General features: G+C 37.6%; 3 protein-coding genes across 6 annotated transcripts; all 3 read left to right on the top strand.

Moving 5' to 3' along the window:
• The first annotated feature begins 2,654 nt into the window (after nucleotides 1–2,654).
• LOC125478615 (monothiol glutaredoxin-S11-like) lies at nucleotides 2,655–3,650 on the top strand. The gene has a single exon (XM_048586963.1). The coding sequence runs from the start codon at nucleotides 3,099–3,101 to the stop codon at nucleotides 3,402–3,404; it is 306 nt and encodes a 101-aa protein (XP_048442920.1). The 5' UTR covers nucleotides 2,655–3,098; the 3' UTR covers nucleotides 3,405–3,650.
• A 2,757-nt stretch (nucleotides 3,651–6,407) lies between these two features.
• LOC125478586 (membrane-anchored ubiquitin-fold protein 3-like) lies at nucleotides 6,408–8,854 on the top strand. Of its 3 annotated transcripts, none has more exons than XM_048586890.1 (5): nucleotides 6,408–6,567; nucleotides 6,880–7,024; nucleotides 7,554–7,781; nucleotides 8,181–8,354; nucleotides 8,558–8,854. In XM_048586890.1, exons 3-5 carry the CDS (start codon nucleotides 7,649–7,651, stop codon nucleotides 8,611–8,613), a joined length of 363 nt encoding a protein of 120 aa, XP_048442847.1. In that variant the 5' UTR covers nucleotides 6,408–6,567; nucleotides 6,880–7,024; nucleotides 7,554–7,648; the 3' UTR covers nucleotides 8,614–8,854. The 3 variants fall into 3 exon arrangements, with proteins under 3 accessions (XP_048442847.1, XP_048442848.1, XP_048442849.1); XM_048586891.1 differs by having other exon boundaries at nucleotides 6,470–6,666; XM_048586892.1 differs by having other exon boundaries at nucleotides 6,470–7,024.
• A 4,447-nt stretch (nucleotides 8,855–13,301) lies between these two features.
• LOC125478507 (zinc finger protein CONSTANS-LIKE 13-like) lies at nucleotides 13,302–16,134 on the top strand. 2 transcript variants are annotated; one of them, XM_048586692.1, is made up of 5 exons: nucleotides 13,302–14,185; nucleotides 14,446–14,649; nucleotides 14,724–14,986; nucleotides 15,491–15,570; nucleotides 15,716–16,134. In XM_048586692.1, the coding sequence occupies exons 1-4, from the start codon at nucleotides 13,571–13,573 to the stop codon at nucleotides 15,528–15,530; spliced, it is 1,122 nt and encodes a 373-aa protein (XP_048442649.1). In that variant the 5' UTR covers nucleotides 13,302–13,570; the 3' UTR covers nucleotides 15,531–15,570; nucleotides 15,716–16,134. The 2 variants fall into 2 exon arrangements, with proteins under 2 accessions (XP_048442649.1, XP_048442648.1); XM_048586691.1 differs by lacking the exon at nucleotides 15,491–15,570 and having other exon boundaries at nucleotides 13,319–14,185.
• Nucleotides 16,135–20,550: the final 4,416 nt, after the last annotated feature.

The following is a 20,550-nucleotide window of genomic DNA, read 5'->3' as shown; positions in this document are numbered from 1 at the left end:
ATTGCACCTAATTTATTTTTATTCAACTATACCTAACATTGCCTAACTTTCCTTGCCAAACTTTGACATTGATTTTCAACATATATATATATATATATATATATATATGAAATGAAGTCAGATCATATGAAAAGTATCCTGGAGAATTTTGCAAATTTTCTCTAACTAAGCATCTTCTACTAATTATTGACCATTAGAAGTTTGGGTGGTGCTATCCTCACACCCTTTTTTATCTTCTACACATCTTTGTTAATTAATTTATGTCTTTTGATACTCTTCAATTCATTTGATCTGATGATCATAAATTGAGAAGGGAGTTAAGGTAAAAAATATTGTGTGCATAGCACCACCCTAAAAGTAATTGAATACTGCATTATTTTCCCTATGTGCCAAATCAGCAATAATAGGTCGAACTTCGACAATTGACTTGTATAAAATTTGAAAGAGAACTGTTTTTTTTTTTTTTTTTTTTTTTTCATTACAAAATATATAGTCATTATGCACTCCCGCCAATTGTTTTTATAGTGGAACCGTAATTTGCTTCAACCTTAATTTTGTTCATTAAAAGAATTGCAATATGACTATTTCTATTGTGGAGTGTGAATAGCAGCTTTAATTGGTAAGTCCTTCTATCTATTCTAAATTTTGTTTTTGACTTAGGCGGCAAGTGATATGCACCCGACATCAGTGCATAAAAGTCAAGAAACTATAAACTGCAGAGCATTTTTCATATATTTGTGAGTGTTCACAGAAGATTGTTCCATGCAAAACTATATAGTATATCACTTTTTATCATCATCAAGATTTCTGAATATTTGATCAATAATATTGTTAATTTCCCAATATTAAAAACTTATCCACTAGCTTAGGGCCTATCCTTTTTCTTATATGTATATATTATAAAATGTGCTATAGTTTTCATTATTATTTTAATTAATTGTATGCGAGTCATGACTAATATGGAATCAACATAAGATAAGAATTTCAAGCCTTTGCATTTATAGGAAACACTATATATACTAGGCTGTGGGCGCTCAGGCCGGTTAATATCTACAACGCAAAAGATGAAATGGGTGGTTCTCAGCGTTCTGGCGCTGCCACAGACTAGAATATCAACATCACTTGGCTTTAACAACTGCCAACTGGCTTTCGGCACACCAGGTGCATGACGCTTTTACGCAAGATGCATCCATACAACCGATGATATGTTCCCTTGTATCTACATCTCAGTTACACAGCAGAATCTCTTGACCCGCTAAAGGATCAGAGAAGACAATGATAATTAGATGCCCTGAACTTTTTGTGCCTCGTATTCCTCCAAATCCAATTGAACAAAAAGTTCTACACTATGGCCTTCAGAGAATAAGCAATTTATTTACTCAATGATATATATAATGTGATCTCTCATTATACTCTAACGGTTTCCTCCAAGAAGAGGAATTAATCCTCTTCATCTCTACTGAAGGGGAAGTTGTGCGATGTTTTTATAAGGTGTGGTTATCATAATGCCTATCCACATACATGTGGAGCATGGCAAGTTTGGAAAAAAAACAATATCAGAATGTGTATGAACAATGTCTCAGCTCGCATGTGCCCGCCGCACCTCTACGTGTGTTGGATTTTTGGAACGTCAGGCTCGCCCCACTCTAACGACACCAGGTGCATGATGCTTATACACAAGATGCATCCATACAACCGAGGATATGTCCCTTTGTATCTACATACATCTCTCATCTCGGTTACACAGCAGAATCTCTCGAGCCGCTACAGGATCGGAGAAGACAATGACAATTAGATGCCCTGAACTTTTTGTGCCTCGTATTCCTCCAAATCCAATTGAACAAAAAGTTCTCCACTATGGCCTTCAGAATAAGCAATTTATTTACTCAATGATATATATAATCTGATCTCTCATTATATTGTAACGGTTTCCTCCAAGAAGAGGAATTAATCCTCTTCATCTCTACTGAAGGGGAAGTTGTGCGATGTTTCTATAACGTGTGGTCATCATAATGCCTATCCATATACATGTGGAGCATGGCAAGTTTGGAAAAAAAAACAATATCAGAATGCGTATGAGCAATGTCTCAGCTCGCACGTGCCCGCCGGACCCCTACGTGCCCTTACGTGCGAAAAGGAATCGTGCAAGTTGGTGGGTGCATGCAACTGAAGAGAATCACACAGCACCGAAGGCCATCTATCTCATCCCCATCTTTCTACACAAGGATTCAAGGGAAGGTGGTTGCAGAGAATCTGGTATAAATTGACCAGCTGCATTATAGAAAATTTCTCTATTTTTGTTGTGTCTAGAGACAGTAGTGAGTATTCATTTGGTCTTTGTTCGCGTTAGGGATCCTCTCCGGATCCTTTTCCATCTAATCCACTTAGTTCGGAATTCGGGCTGTTCAAATTTGATCCAACAGCTACAAACAGGAGGTCCTTTAAAAGTGATAATAACGGTAACCGTTGAACAGCCTGGATCTGAACTAGGTGAATTAGGTCGAAGGGGATCTGAAGAGGATCCCTTTCCTTGCGTCAAATCTTCACTACCTGGAAAGAAATGGTGCATAGGCCATCCACGTCACATACTAATTTCACCACTCAATTATATCTAGTAAACTAATTAATTCACTTCACTCATGTGCAAAAGACATATACGTACACTGCTCTCGCAAAAACATCTGCAACTTGTTCAGTCTAATAGTTATAGAACATGCTAGTCTTTATCATAAAAAAGTAGCATTTTTCTATTAGGGCATCTAAGTAAAGACCATGTTCCTTTGGATGTTCTTGTTGTTCAAAGGAAGCATGCAGTCCACACCTACTGCTGTCCCTATAAATAGTCCAGCATGAGAGCTCAAATATTCAAACAACCTTAAGCCCTCAAACAATTCTCTCTCTAGCTAGCCTATCTAATTCTCTTCTAATTCCAAAACCCAATCCAACCATTGGATCGAGTTCAGTCCGAATTCGATCTGAAGGTTTTGATCAAGTCTTAAGTAAACAAGCAGTCTTAGGTAAAACTTTGCCATATTTCCATTCAAGGCAAAGGTTTGCCATATTGGGAAGATATTCGTGATCAAACGAGTTTTCCTAAGATGGAGAAAGTAATGAGGTTGGCATCCGAGAAGGGTGTGGTGATTTTTAGCAAGAGCTCATGTTGCCTGTGTTATGCAGTCAAGATTCTATTCCAAGAGATTGGGGTGAGTCCTGTGCTTCATGAGATTGACCAAGATCCCGAAGGCCGGGAAATGGAGAAGGCTCTTGCAAGGCTGGGGTGTACTGCGCCTGTGCCCGCAGTGTTCATAGGTGGAAACCTCATTGGATCAACCAACGAAGTCATGTCCCTCCACCTAAAAGGCCAGCTGATCCCACAGCTGAAACCTTACCAGCAGCAGACTTAACAGCAGCAGACTTAATTTGTCTTAATTAATTAACTACTCAAATATCGTGCTGAAAAAAAATAAATAAACTGGTTCAAATTAGTACTGTAGTGAGCTTCGTATTCAAAAAGTTTATGTAGTGCTTTCTTGTTTTTTTCCGCAAAATACTTATGTAGTGTTTCACGTGTCTTATATTCTGTAAGATTTGATCAGCTATAGCTTGTAATCTAGCCATCTGTTTCCTATTTTTAATGAAGTAGTTTTATACGTCTTGGTGCACCATTATTTAAACACCATCGTGTACAGTGAAAGCGCTCACATGCACCCAAATTTGAATCCTTTTCTCCATTAGAGCAATTTAGAATATATACGGTGCTGTTAGAAGAAAAATTATATCTAGTCTAAATATTGCAGTAATGCAGACTGCAGAAATAAAATACAAAGAAAGAATGAAAAGCTCTCTTTCTACAACTTGAAACCAAAATTTAAGTGACTGACCTCTAACTAATTAGTTTATTGAACATGATTAAGAAATATTCTTTCTTCTTCTGCCATTTTTGCCTCCAGTCAACCTACATATAGAATATCCTGTGAACAAAGTATACTACCTTGAAAATTCTCTGATAATATCTACAGTACATTAATTAACTCGCTTTCATACCGTATGGTAGTGACTTTTAATTACCTTTTCAAATTTATTTCAAGTAAAATGAGATTCTTTTTTCTGAACTTGTGATAAACAAACTGAATACACACTTTGTTTAACATTATAAGATCAGATCGATGCATGCAACAGAAAATTTGAAGCAATGCAGATAAATTGAACTTGCTGAACATCGCCCAAAATTCAGAGCTTGTAGTGGGAGACAAATTAATAAAATCTGACTTTTGCAATCCAATCTTGCCTTCCCTCATATGGGAAGGGTATAAAGAAAAGAAGAAGAGGTCTATTTTTCTAAGCATAGATTCTTCAACTTTATGACAGATAAAGAAAGTTATTGCATTCTTTACTTTTACCCACTTCGGTTCCTTTTATTTTATTCTCTTCTTGCTCCTTTCCCTCCAACGATAGACTTGCGTTTGGCAGTCAGTGTCATCAACCTATATCATTCTTGTAATGGAAATAACAGTTTCCACATATTATTAGTGCGGGAGCAAGATAGCATTCGCATCTCTGAGATATACATACATACATACATATATATATTCCTTTTCGGAGTCACTGTCTCAGACATATCCTTCTCATAGAGAAAATATTTATGACAATTAGTAATGCAACTTATACATACAACTAGTACTATTCTGACATTCGAATTCCAGTAACTTGGAAGGTGCAGGGAAAATTTACGAAGAATATGATGGTAATTATCATATAGCCAAACGATGAATAAGATATTTGGGAGCATCTAGCCCAAAACTAATTGATGGGTGGAGAGCTCTAAGATATTGCGTGACAATGAGGACATGTGAGCATCGGGCTCAACACGTGAATAGTATGCTCTAGTATACCATATTAGAATGTGAGCATCTAACTCAATTGAAAGTGAATGGACCTGGAGATTAGATATACTATAAACTATTATGCAAGGTTTTGATTTCCCGACATAATACTAGGGGTTTAGTATTAGGGTTTTTAGGATTCACATGCACTATGGCGTATCTGCGATGGGGATGAGGTTTAATGCATATATATGTTAAATACAAAGACATCTACTTTGTGGAGTGAATGGTCCCCCCTCTCTATGTCATTTTGCAGGTTAGACTCCCAGTTGCAATGGTCCTAGCCCTAGACATCTCTAACAATTTCAACTCCTAGGATCAATATGCATATATGTAGAGAAATTGAACGAAATTATACTGGAATAAAGTACTCCGTGAAGATTCCCCAATGGAGTGAGACATGCACATGACTGTAAAATCATTTGAGTGACTGCCGAGTGGTGGCTGCCCCAGAAAATCACTCTGGACCAAAGATTCATTGTTGCCTTTTGATGATCAATCACCGTCAATCTTAATCTGGAAAATTCAAAAGAAAACGGTATTATTGTTTTTAATTGGAAGCAAGTAGAAATTAGGGCAGACATGAATTTGCCGCACCTGGACTTTGGTGATGCAACGGTATCTAGGGTTTGCAGCCATGGCCTGCAGAATCCAATTCAAAACGCATTTATGGTCGGTTGTTTTAGGGTTTCGAATCAGTTGAATACCCCTAAGCTGTCACCGTTAAAATATGTTCTTTTAGTACATTAGGGTTTATAAGCGTAAACCAGGAAAGTACCGGACTAGAGCAACTTGTAAAAGCAACTTACATGAAACGGGTTTGCACTTGACCTAATTAAATAATACAATGTTATGTGTTAGAAACATAACACATGCCATTATTTTATTGGAAAGGAAACAGTGGTGATGAATCATTCCATATAAGTCTTTATCATGACTTGCACACATGGTCAAGCCAATAGTCAGATTCTAATATCATATCAAAGTAGGGCTATCAAGTTCAACGATCACGTATATATGCTCTCTCACGTAAAAATTAATGCCATGCATGAGAGAATGTGTTGAGAGGATTCGATATTGGAGAGAGATCTTGCTACTTAAAAAATATCTTAGATGTCTCCATCCATCGATCTCCAATTAATTTTGTTTGAAGAAACACTTTGGACCAGATGCCTCAAGGATTGTCAAAAAGAATAGGCCTCTATTGTTAAAACAATTTTAATGTGGCGATGACTAATTTATGTGTTATAATGCTATAGACGACAACTGTCTTAATACTAAAATTAACATAATAATGATTTTAATAATGAATTTTCTTAAAAAATGAGAACAACAAGTGGCAAGCCACATAAATACTTGGTAAAATCATATCGGTGTGGTCCATATGAGCTACCCTGAGCACTACCCCACACGAGCGTTGCCCGGTTAAAGTAATCTGAAGTAACTAATAGTAACGAACTCGTGTCCTAGACCATTTCTCAAACCTAAGGACCTCCTCCTAACCAATCACGACACGACACGTCACTATCCTTAAAACCAAACGAGGGGTATATTAGTCATTCGGGGCTGTCCTATCTGCAGATCACAGCTAGAAATCGTTTACAGTTTCATTCTTTTCGTTCCAGAATTGATTCTCTTACCTCCTGTTTGGTTGCCGAGAAAATGAACGATTACGACGGAAAATGTGAGATTTCTCGGATCTTTAATTTGCTGTTGTTACAACAAGCTTGACCCTACGAATGTGAAAACTTTATTCTCATGCTTGATAATTTCGACAATCACTGTAATGGAGATTTCTGCTTGGAATTTTATTTATTTTATTCGCAATTAATTAAACAGATTTGCATGCTAGGATTTATTTGGTACAAGATCAAGGCACGGATCGCACATTTTCTTTTAACTTTTTTTATAGTCAGATTGCATTTCGGAACTTGCGTTGCGAATTTTATGAATATTTATGAGATGAATAGATTCGGCATTATATCATCGTGTGCAGAGATATTGATTCGATCGAGCAATTGAAGCACTTGGGTCATATGAGGTTCTTACTTGGTTGGATTGGTCCCCAAGCCCTTGATTCGGATGTACAGATTTTTCCAGTTCTTTCAAAGAATCGATCGTCATTTGCTGAATTCACAGAGGTAAGAATCGTGTTTTCTCCACAAAATTTTGGTTTTCGTTTAAACTACTATGCATTGTTGAGTCTTGAATTGAAAAATAGACAATTTGGATCGTTGAAACACAATGTTGAGTGAGTGGAGGTCATAAATAGTCCCAATTAAGGAATTGGGGAATCTGACTTTTCATTTACACTATGCATTCTTTGAGTCTTGAGTTAAAAAGATAAACTGTTTCAAAAAAAGATAAACCGTTTAGATTGTTGAAATATAATTACAGTCCTTGGAAAAGCAATTGGGGGAGTCTGAAGTCTTGAGTTAAAAAGATGAACTGTTTGGATCGTTGAAATACAATGCTGAATGTACGTCATAAATATTCCTCGGAAAAGGAATTGGGGGAGTCTGAATTTTCGTTTACACTGGGCATTCTTGAGTCCTATTTGTTAAAGATTATGAGCATTTTTATTTCTTTTATAGTATTGAATAATCTTTTTCGAAAAAGGGATTTGAAAAATCACAATATTTGATGTTTCTTTTGCTCTGTTTTCTTCAGGTGGATTGGGGGAGGCTGAATTTTACGAGTGGAGGAAGTTGTCGGTTTGGGGTTTCGAGTTTGGGGAAGAACAAAGGAGAAGGGGAGCATATGCTATGGGGCAAAGAGGGGAGTATATAGCACTCAAGTTCCGGATTTACGATGGGACAGATATAGGAATCAATACTTATGCACCATCTATGACAGTATCATCTCTTAAGAAAAGGCTACTTGCTGAGTGGCCTCAAGGTAAGAAATTTGCCACACACCCTCTCTCTCTAATTTGATTATTCTTTGCTCGATAAAATTGGAATTTGATGAATTTGATTGGCTGAACATTGGAATTTGATGAATGATTGGCTGAAATTGGATTTTGATGAACTTGATTTGCTAAAGATTGCATTTTGATGAACATTATTTGCTAAAGATTGGATTTTGACAACTTGATTTGCTAAAGGTTGGATTTTGATGAACTTGGTTTGCTAAAGGTTGGATTTTGATGAACTTTATTTGCTAAAGGTTGGATTTTGATGATGAACTTGATTTGCTAAAAATTGGATTTTGGTGAACTGATCATGCGATGAATAGATGCGTTCATACAAAATTTAGCTGCACTTACCGTGTGTATACATGTTCCGATCACCACAGCAAAAACAGTGACACCGAAGTCAGTAGACGAAGTAAAAATCATACATGGTGGCAAAGTTTTAGAGAATAGCAAGACACTTGCTGATTCCAGAATAACCGCCGGTAACCAGACCGGTGAGGCTGTGATCATGCATGCAGTAGTACAGCCTCTTGTACCCAAAAACAAAAAGACAGGTTAATTTGCTTAAACCCTCCTTTGAATTAAGTTGTTTCATCTCAAATGCAGATTTACGTTGCATTTTTGTTCGTAAAAATGTTGAAGTTCGTATGATCTTCAGATCTTGTATTGTTAGGAAATATTTGGATCTCTGAAATTTCCTGCGTGTTCATGGAGGATGATCAGTGCCTAATTTCTATATGGGATGAGTTTTGTGCAGGAAAAAAACAGAAAGATATGCAAAAGATGAATTCATGCTCCTGCACCCTCCTTTAATCTGGGAAGCAGGCTCTCTGCGGCTTCGATTGCAGCGGATGGATCGCGTTCGGTTTTCTCAATTTTTTGTAATTTTTTCCTTCATATTTGATGCAAGTGCAGTGTGAAAATTTCATTCACATCTGTAGTCATCCAGTTAAAGTTGCCTTTGTTACCTGAAGTTATTGCTCGGCTTGTGTCAAACGCGTGTTACCATTTCACGTGTTATCGTGTGGCAATTTTATCGTGTGGCATTTTGTTATGTGCTTTGACTTAGAATAGTAACATTAGATGACATTGTTTCAAGCACGCCTAAAAGTTACTTATATGAGATTTACCATAATAACCTGTTTACTTGTTTACTTGTTTTCAAGAGTATTGAAATTATTCTAATTCTTTGAATTCTCTCAATTTACTTGCATACTAATAGTTAAAATTTGTCGCCTTCTAGCTTTTCGTGTGTTCACTAATACATATGAATTTCACATAATAATTTGTATTCAATTAAAAACCAAAAATCCAATAAAAAAGAGGTTACCATACCCACTCCGTTACCTCATGTTTCCAACTTTTCTTTTGGTACCAGTGGTACTATACTCTAAACTAATTTAAAGTGCGGAAATGAAATTCGAACTGGGATCCATTGGAAGCGTAGCTATAGCCAATATGAGCATTTTATACCAGCTAAAAATAGTATTGGGCGTGCATGAATTAGGAATGGGTCCAATTCCCAACCGTTTCGATGTCTTCTTCAGATTTATTGACAAGTCAGTAGATAAAAAATAATGCTTGGCTACTGAAAGAAGAACAGTTAATCCTGCTGAAAACCCAATTGAAAATAGACATGTCTATTTGTTTGGAGTGATATTGGTTCGAGTTTTGAATTCTTTAATTATTTGGCCACGTGTTCATTTGTGATTAGTTATTTTTGTCTCACATATATTTGTTCATGCTCTCAGTGCTTTGTATAATCATAGTGTTGATTATTGTTGGTTTTGATGGAAAACATGATTTGGGTTTCGCAATTCATGTTGTTGGTTGTATGCTCCGTTTGCAACACCGAACAACAGATTTGATTTTCACTGTTTGCATCGTGTATTTGAATGGTTTTGAACCTATCTAGTGAGGTTTGTTTTGCTTGCACTGTAATCTGTTTCCAGGTTGCTCAGCTTTGTTCTAACTGCGTTGTTATTATTGCGACATTTGCAAGTTCTTCGATGACGATGTAAGATTATTAGCTTCATTGCAACGAGTGTGGAATTTGTAGTTTAGCCGACTGATCATTATCTGCCTTTTGTTGATTTCTGTTTTTCGTATCATGTCCTTATTTCAAGCCGAACCTGCTGTCGTTGAATTTCGATTATCAAAATTGGTGGTCCGTCTTTCTGTTAAAGGCTTCATGCAGGCAACCAATCATTTTAATGTCCTGCTTAGTTACAAGCCCACGCTATATATTACGCTCGGCGTTCTTTCAATTAACTTAGCCATAGTATACAGACCTTGTGCATCTACAGGCCTTGTAATTGGTTTTCATTGATAAGGGTCTTCGATCATTGCATGCTATTACACATCATTTTTCGGCTAGAAGAAATGGATTTTACGTGCACTGTTTCATCTCCATAGCTCTACTATTACTCTATCGTTCCTAGTTCGAAACATACAGAAATTGTCAACTTGCAATCGCTTTTCTATTTTTCATGTGAATTTTTATACCTGAGTGTAAGCGTATATCTACACTAAACCAGTTTTGTGAACAAATTGAATGCAAAAAGTTTTCACTGCTATTGCTATTTTATTTTTTGCAACGATTGCAACACAACTAGCCATGCCACCTTCCACATTTTTTGGCACAAGTGCATCAACTGCAGTTCATACAACACCAGAGTAATCGATAACCTACAAATCATCAACGACGTTCTGTTAATTAGAAAAGTTAGCGAATATCCAAAGGCTATGTAGTTCAGGTTAGACTCTTTTGGCTATGCTTTCGTCGGTTTTGACTAGAACAGTCCTCTTGTTCCTGTGCCGCTTGTACGCCAAGCGCATGAAAGAATCCACAGCTGCTGTAATTGACTAGGTTTCATCGGTTCATCCAAATCATAACGAATCATTGATTTTTTGTCGAGGGGATAGGAGAACTTTGAATCGCCTGAGCTGAGATAATTTTTCGTGAAATGTCTTCACTGTAATTGCATGTGAGCAGTTTGTCATGCCTGCCTCGTGAAATCTCTTTGCCTTTTGCTGTGTAAACTTTAACCTGTATGAGAGAAGATAGAAGTTTGTCACGTTTGGTTCGTGAATTTCGACCGCCATTCCTTACCCGAGATTATAAGACGCTGTAATGGTAATTTCTCACATCGAACAACTCAATTTATCACATTTATCTTACCCGACTGTATGAATGAATTGAAAACACCACGTAACAATGTGACAGTTAAACTGAAAATTTCACCCTCACACGCGGGTGGCTTGAGGACTTGGGCGACAAGGTACTGAGAATTACCCCCCACCCCATAAGCTAATGAATTGGACCGACATTGGTAGCGAGACGAGGAGTGAATATTGATGATCGACGTTGTGGATTGCGTGTGTGAGTCTTCGACTTTATGATATGTCGACCATTTGTGGACAAAAATGCTCTTGATGAATTGATGAAGAGGACCCCGATTGAAGAGACGTGATATCAACAACACATCATAATATCAAGAAATTATGTATATATAGAGCATAATGTTTGTTATTCAAAAATTGAGATCATATCTTTTGATTCATGATATCATTCATTACATCACCTACCGGTTGTTTTGTATTCAAATTTATAGAGTTTTGCAAAGTTTTTTTTATTGAATAATGTTAGAAAGACTAAATTTGTAAATTAAATTTTGAAAACTAAATGATATGGAAATTGATGATTGATTCATTACTTAAGCGTTGATAAACGTGTTCATTCATATTAGTAATACATTATTTAGTTTGCAAATTTAGTTCTCTAGCATTACTTTTTTTTTAATGTGGTAGAATTTTGTAGATTTTGTAGATTTCTATTGACTTTTAGAAACTCTATAAAATCACGAACTTTTTAATGATAGACTTTACAGATTTTTGAGAGTTTGTGCTAAACTTTTGTTGAGTTCAAAAGAATTTTATAACCTTTTTTATGATAGAATTCTATTGACTATTTAACCTCTTCGTTTTTCTCAATTTTTTTTTTTTTTTTTTAATTGAGAAATCAGATAGGATACTTATGCAACTTTTCAAGTGATGACGAAAATTGCTTGACATGTGAAACAATTCTTAACTCATTAACATTATAATATATATTTTTAATACATATGTTCACTTTTGCCCTTATAGTTTGTTCTATAGCATTTTTGTTTTTGTAGCTTCATTTTGTTAATACCATCATTCCGTCAAATAAACCAAAATTTCTTTGTGTTCAAATGGAGAAATGTGCAAATATTGAAAGAAAAATGAACTTTAGTTGACAAATTGAATTGAAAACGAAACTACAAGAATGGATATACAATAAAACAAACTACAAAAATGAAAGTGAAAAATTAAAAAATTAAGATATAGCAGTTAAGGCACGCGGAGTACCGAATATTTAAAATCACCCAAATTTTTTGGATCTACGTGGACTAGAACTCAAATGAGAGATATATGTACCCCAACAAGATCTTCTTCGGATTCTTTTGGTGAGGATCTTGAAGATCTGTGAATCGTCTTCATTCATCGTACATTGTACGATCAGTTTTTATCAAGTACTATTTGTGTTTAATTTTAAATAAAAATATTTAAAATAATTTCTGATCACACGATGTACGATGAACGAACAGAATTGAAGAATCTTTTGAATTCTTACAAAGAGGATCCAGGTTCATATGTACTCATTATTTTATGATTTTAGTTCAATTTTTTATTAGTTCTTTTTGGAACTTTTTCAAAACTATGACCGTCGACAGACATTGGAGAAATTTTTCCAAGTGACGGGAACACCATGACACGTGGTGTTCCCTCACACATTAGGATTTGACATCTTGAATATCTTTCAATTTTATATTTCAATAAATATAAAAAACTAAATCCTAATGTGTGAGAGAACATCACGTGTCATGGTGTTCCCGTCACTTGGAAAAATTTCTCCATACATTGACTCATTCAGCTCGAAGGTCCCAAAACTTGAAACTCTTAATTCTTATGCTTTTTTATTTATTTATTATTCCCTTTTATTCACAGTCCACATAAATAGGAGAGACGTCACCCTCAAAAGTTGGATTTGAATCCCATCAAAATCCAAATTGTAAGGAAATTAGGAATTCTCACATTTTAGTTATTCATCGTATATTGTGATATTAGAAATTATTTGAATTTAATTATTGAAAATTAAACATAAATAATACGAAAACTGATCGCACGATATACGATAAATAGTTAGAATGTAAGGATCCTTATAATTCTTATAAAGAATATTCGAAGAGAATGCTCATCCCCAAAAGTTTACCTTTTACCTGCATCCTCTGCTATCAAGTATCAAATTGTTCTATATTTTTTTAAGTGTATCGTAAACACGACTCAATGCATAAGTGTGGTAATGCTATCGGCTGGAAACTTGAAGATAAAGAATTTAAAAGAATTGTATTATGATACTTCATGTCCTCCGGCACACTAAAAAAATATCTCCAACTGGCAACTTTCAAATCCAACTTTTATTCTGAGAAAAAACCAGTCATATAATTACTGCAACTGCTAAGTGCTAAGCAAAGTTGAAATTTCACTTTCCAATTGGTTAATCTCTCAGAAAAGCAGCCACAAATTAACAACCCTATTTAATATTCCTTCTTCACCAAGTAACGACAACGTCTCAAAATTTCGAGAAAAAGAGAAGAAGAAAATTCAGATAAAAGGGAAGAACACAAAAAACAGAGATTTATACAGAAATCTGAAAACCGAGAGGCCAGAATAATTTACAGAGGGAGAAATGAATGGAGGGACGAGAAATGAAGAATCTGAAGCGACCCATAAGCGCGTCTGTGATTACTGTGGGACTTCAATGGCGCTGCTGTACTGCAGAGCCGACTCAGCCAAGCTCTGCTTCTCCTGCGACCGCGAGGTCCACTCGGCCAATCAGCTTTTCACAAAGCACACTCGCTCGCTGCTCTGCGACGCATGTGATAAATCCCCTGCCTCCATTTTTTGCACGACGGAGGGCTCTGTTCTGTGCCAGAACTGTGACTGGGAAAGCCATAATCTTACGTCGTCGTCGGCTGCGACGGCGGTGCACGATAGGAGGCCGCTGGAGGGCTTCTCTGGGTGTCCTTGTTTGAGTGAGCTGCTTGCTGTTGTTGGGTTTGAGAATATGGATAAAAAGGCTCTGCTTTTGAGTGATGAGGGTGGTGGTGGCGGCGGCGGCGGCGGCGGAGGTAGTGGGTTCTGGGGATGTGGGGTTGGTGGGGTTGATGGGTTTTCGGATTTGGAAGAAGGGTTTTCGGACTTTCCAGTTTGGGATACTCCCTCTGTTGTTAGTCTTGATGATTTGATTGTTAACAATCCGGCTTACAAATTTCAGGCCATGGGAGTTCCTCCTCTGCCTAAGGTCTGTATTTTAACCTCCTTATCCTTTGTTTTTCTTTCGATAAGACGATATTCTAAACTACTATATTCTATAAAAAATGGGGATTCAACTCGGCACACTACTTAAGCTAACTGGCCTAATTCACGTCTGTGCATTTTTAACAATTTTTATTAATTCTTCTATACCTTTAGAACTAGGATTTCTTGTTGGTGTATGACTATTGAAACCATATATCCGTTACTGCAATTTTGACATGGTTCAGGATATTGTTGTTGAACCAGAATCGCAATGCTGCTTGCGGTCAGCACAAGGAAGAGATACTTAATCAGCTTCGTGTGCTTGTCAAGTCGGAACCCAACTTGTTTGGTGAAGATGTGGATGTTAAGGGATTCCAATCCCTCGCGTCCGAACAAAATCCGCAACCAGGACGTTTCTTCACAGGTTTTGAACATGATGCAGAGCCAACTGCGTTTCCTGCTTATGAGGTGTGAGCCTATTATATTCTGTTGTACTTTTAGTTTGCAGTTGAAAAATAGTTAATTGTATTCCCTCCATGCAGGCCCGTGAATCGCAGTATAATGATTGCGGCAAGACGGAAAATCAAGATTCGTGCCCGAAAACCATGCTAAGGAGCTACCTTCAGGACTGCTGTGTAGTTCCTGACAAACATTCATACAACGATGGCAGTGGAAGTCGTTCTAATGAGGGTCCTGGAGGGGAAATGAAGTCTGGAGCCTCTTCAGCTTTTCCAAAAGTTGTTCCACATTGTCAAAACAGAGAGACCGCTCTCTCGCGGTACAAGGAGAAGAAGAAAACAAGGAGGTACATCATCCCCTTTTCCCGCAAGTATCTCTTCTTGGTTAGAAATTGCCTTTAGACGATTGCGAAAATTGTTTTTAGCCAACGAGATTCGTCAAGTTTTGGGATATGTTTGATTGCAGTAAAGAAAGATTTAGATTTTACATCCTTTTTATGCTCACTTCATGTTTACAACTAAACGTTTGGAACTAATAGGTACTAACACGACAGTCTAGTGGTATTTCTCCCTTCAGAGTAGAATATCGTCGAAACTCAAGTGTTTATCCGGTTAGATTCTAGAGTTGGTTAAAGCATTTTGTAAAGTTTTGTGCTCACTTCATATTGACAACTAGAAGTTCCAACAGCCACCAACACTACGGTCCCCCACTCCAGTAGAATATGGTTGTATCAGAAAGAAAAAGAAATTAGAACCAACACGATATTTGGGTAACTCACAAATATTGCGTTGTAATTGGCATTCCAAAATTTATATTTGGTAATGGAGGCCTTTTCTTTTTGTATTTGAAGACTTGTTGAACCTTTTGTGGGGGATCATCCGACGTTTTGATTGATCGATGGAAAAGTTCAGAATTGGGGGAAGTTATGAGGTTCTTTCATCAATGGTTGGCTTGTCTGTACATTATTTCCATCTAGTGGTTGTTGTGGTGTAACTATAACCTTAACTCAATTATTTATGCACCTCCATTTCTGACCACCATCTTGACATTTATGTTGCTTGGAAACAAAAACCAGGTATGAGAAGCACATCAGATACGAATCGCGGAAGGTTCGAGCAGAAAGTAGGACGAGAATTAAAGGACGTTTCGCGAAGATGGACAGCTGATAGAATGGCAAGAAAATGTGACATTTAGACAAAGACTTCTCTTTCCTCATATTCACGCATTGCCTTCGTCTTCAAACAGCTTTGACATTCAAATCAGATGAGGAGTATATAAAAAGAGTTCGTACTGAGATTGGTTCGGATTAGAAGTTAGAACATTTTGCAAGAGTCGGCAAAACAACTGCTATGCAGTCCCTGAGAAAATTAAGATGCTATTATAGTGATTAAGGATTGTTTATTATTAATCTTGTGTTTAGGTTTTGATGTTGTAGTTTGGATCCTTTGTTTGCTAGTTTCTGAAAAATATAACATCTTGTACTTACTTGTATTAGGCTCCTTTTGCAGTGATCGAATGGGATATTAGAAATGTACAAAGCATCTCATGTTCAAGTTATGTAACTTCAAAGACGTAGGTTATGCTAGTAGGTCAGGACAGTGTGCCTAATCTTGCGCATTTGCTTTGAAATTTATGGATATGTTGGTTTTGGAAAAGTAGAAGTATAAATACCAAAGTGACATAAAATCCAAAGTTGAAGCGTCACCATTGACCAAACACAACTTGCAAACCTAAGTAAAGATAAGTGAGGACGATAAGACGCAGTGGTGGGTGTCTGGTGCTGGAATGTCCCACGTTAGCTAGATAAGGAGATCCATGTGATGTTGTGCTAAGATGAATTCTGTGGTTCTAGTCGGGAAGTTGCCTATGCCTACATCAATAAGGAACGTGCCCATCATCACACCATGAATCTGAAATTCGGTCTTCAGGCGAAAAGGTTTTGGATTCACGGTACTATTGCTGATATGTTGTCTTTTGGAAGAACCAATTGTACAAAGTAACGCGCGAGCTTTGATTTGATAAACGAGTAGTTCGATGGTTTGAGCATGGGTGAGGTTGCCGGGGTAGAAGGGCGGGTCAGCAGAGTCACGGTGGATCAGCCTCACGGTAAAGCCTTTGGTTTTATTCCCAAGTACAAGAGTAGAGTAGTCGTACTCAAAAAACAAGATTGCACATAAAATGTAGAGAAGGCTTATTGGTTTGGCCATGCCACTTATTATATGATCAGTCGGCTTCTATTTATGGGGTTGTTTGTTTGATTAATTCATCTAGCAAAATCATAAGGATTGATGTGAAAATGGAGTGCCGCATGCCGACCACCCTCCTCTTTTTTTTATTCGAACTTGAGACCGATAACGTAAGATAAACTTACACAGGTGGAGTTATACATCTAGCAAAATGCCTAAAGAAAATCTTTAAAGGTTAAAAGTCAATTTAATTAATTATCTAGCAAAATGTTTTTCCCCTTCTTTTCTCCCTTTCTTTAACTTCCAAATCCACAAGCATTTAGCTGTATTAAAACAGAATCAAAGGGTCAATTTTCTTTTTCAAAGAAAGTATGGCTTGAAATGAAGAAATATCTCATACTATCTTAATTATTGAATAAAACTTTTAAGACGTTGTAGGAAAAGTTCTAATTCAAGAGATATCTTCTACGTCTTTTGATATACTCTGGTCTACTGGTATTTTGTTCGCTTGTAATTGAGAGATCTTATGTTTGACGGTATATTGCTTGATTGTTGTTTTGGTGATAATTAAATGCATATTATTCTAAAAACGATTAACTTGATGGTGTCATGCATGAGACACTCAACTCACTTAGATATATGACAAAGTTCTGTGCCAAAATGCAGCTTCCCGTTTGTGCTGTCGTATATGATACGCTGATTTCTTTGTTGGAAGGCTCCTATGAGACAACTTTGGTCTGGGCTCCGGTACATTGCCAGGCAAAAGTATTTGGTTCTGGCGTCCCCGTCTAGTATAAACACATTGCGAGCCGGAACTTGAAGACCCGAACCATCACTGAAAACAAAGGTGAGTGTAGGAAGTTGGAGATAGCCCACGGAGGCAGGTCTCGAATAGCACAGCTCAAGGTTATGCTGACCTGCAATCACATGGTAGTCGTAACCCTTTTGAAGAAAGTAGTTTGTTAAGGCTGTTTTCAGTGCGTTGAAAGCAGCATTGTTAAGTAGCGATATGTCATCGCCTGAGTCTATGATGATTCCGCTGGTGCCTGCCGCCCTGTGAGCGAAAACATCTGGGTGTTGTGCGGAAGCGTCAACCAAGTGTGAGTGAAAAATAAGCCACAATAACTAACAAAAGATAAATGAAACAATACCAACAAGAACACCAAGATTTATACTGGTTCGGCAATGCCTACATCCAGTTTGGAGACGACGGAGTATTCCACTATAATCAATGAGAACATACAATAGTGTTTATCACTCAATTTCCCAAAGACCCGAATAACCCAAACTCTCTCACTTACAATAGGAAGAGAAAACCAAAAATACAAAGCAAGACAATTTGAGAAAATTCTTCTCTATGCCGAATGGCTTCTTGCTATTTTTCTTCTTCCTTTCTTCCTTGGTGCTTCATTTTTTTGAGTTATGCCTACACCTCCTTTTATAGGCCAAAGGCCTCTCATCAAGTCAAAAAGAATTAGGCATAAGTGCATCCAATTTTTGACCACAAATTAGGCATAAGAGCATCCATGTTTTGTTTCACACATGTAGCATGCCAATCACCAATTTTGACCACAAAAGTAGCCAACATTATTTGTTGGTTTTAGACTACTTTCTACTTTGTTTGAGCCAACAATCAACAATCTCCACCTTGGCGCAAACCCTCTAAGTAGAACTTCCAATAGTCGTCCCCCACTCCCCCATGGGGCAATCAACAAATTTTACAAATGCCAATCAAGTCTAAGCAGTGCTTAAACTTGAGCAACTTAAGCCCGATCGTAAATCGATCAAATTGCTTGTACCATTGTCTTGGAGACTGCTTCAAGCCATACAATGATTTTTCCAATTTGCAAACCCAATTTTCCTTTCCAGCAACCTTAAAACCTTCTGGCTGAGACATATAAATCTCTTCCTCCAAATCACCATTTAAGAACGCAGTCTTGACATCAAGTTGGGCCAACTCAAGATCAAACTGCACAACCAAAGCCAACAGAATACGAATAGAAGAATGTTTTACTACAGGAGAAAATACCTCATTGTAGTCAATGCCTTCTTTCTGAGCATAGCCTTTAGCTACCAATCTGGCTTTGAATCTTACATTGTCTTTTCCCAAAGATTCCATCTTTTTGGCATACACCCATTTACAACCAATTTCTTTCTTCCCCTTTGGTAACTGAACCAGCTTCCAAGTCTTATTTTTATGAAGAGATTTCATCTCCTCATCCATAGATTTCTTCCACAACTCGTACTCTGAGCTCATGACAGCTTCTTTGTAGGTGGATGGAATATCATCTTCAATAACGGGAAGTGCATATGCCACAATATCAGTAAATCGAGCAGGCTTTCGAATTTCCCTTCTCGATCTTCTGGTTGCAATATAGTCTTGTTGCTGTGGAGGCTCTTGGGTAGGTGCCTCCTCTTCATCATCCTCGTCCTCATCATCATGATTAACTGTAGGACTATCAGACCTTACTGGAACAACTGGAGTCTTCAGTAACTCCACCTGCTTTGAGTTACTCATGGTCTCGGTCGTTTCAGTTTCACCTTCATGCTTGTTCTGATTAACCATAGCAGCCTCATCAAAGGTCACATCTCTGCTTACAACAAATTTCTTCTCATCTGGACACCAGAGTCGGTATCCTTTCACGCCAGTGCTAAAGCCCATAAATAGAGCTTTCTTTGCTCTTGGATCCAACTTGCTTTCTCTGACATGATAGTAAGCAGGACAACCAAATATGTGTAAGAACTTGTAATCAGTACAAGGTTTACCAGACCATACCTCCATGGGCGTTTTGCCCTCATTCGCAACAGCTGGCAATCGATTAATGAGATGGCTTGCATAAGTAATTGCCTCAGCCCAAAACGCCTTGCCTAATCCAGCATTAGACAACATACACCGAACTTTCTCAAGCAAAGTACGGTTCATGCGCTCCGCCACCCCATTCTGTTGCGGTGTCTCCCTAACCGTGAAGTGCCTCACAATACCCTCATCTTGACAAACTTTCAAGAAAGGATCAGACTTATATTCACCTCCATTGTCTGATCTGAGAGTCTTGATCTTTCGACCGCTTTGCGTTTCAATCATCTTTTTCCACTTCAGGAATATCTTCAAGACTTCATCTTTACGCTTCATGGTGTACACTCATATTCTTCTTGAGAAGTCATCAACAAAGGAGACAAAATAATGGCTACCTCCCCAAGATGCATTCTTGGAAGGTCCCCAAACATCAGTGTGAACATAATCAAGAATGCTTTTAGTGTGGTGAATAGCAGTGCCAAATTTTACTCTAGTTTGCTTACCCAACACACAATGCTCACAGAATTCCAATTTGCATGCCTTTGCACCTTTCAACAAGCCTTGCTTCACCAATCCTTGCAACGCTTTTTCACCAGCATGCCCAAGACGCATATGCCATAACCTCGTGGTGTCTGTGCTATCTGCGTCAGCAGCTTCGGTGACAGCTGCTTCACCAATAACTGTACTTCCTTGCAAGAAATACAAGTTATTTCGTCTTGTACCTTTCATCACCACCAGTGCCCCGTACACAGCTTTAAGAACTCCACCCTTCATGGTGATCTTGAGACCCTTGGATTCCAATGCTCCCATAGAGATAAGGTTTTTCTTCATATCCGGTACATACCGAACATCACTTAATTCTCTGACTGTTCCATCATGCATCTTCAAACAGATTTTGCCTATCCCTCGTGTTTTGCAGGCATTATCATT

This window comes from the organism of the source record quoted next, unplaced genomic scaffold (assembly GCF_019419815.1).
Source record: "Pyrus x bretschneideri cultivar Hongxiangsu unplaced genomic scaffold, Pyrus_bretschneideri_v1 Contig25, whole genome shotgun sequence".
Classification (NCBI taxonomy): Eukaryota; Viridiplantae; Streptophyta; class Magnoliopsida; order Rosales; family Rosaceae; genus Pyrus; species Pyrus x bretschneideri.
This window is presented reverse-complemented; position numbering and strand designations above follow the sequence as displayed.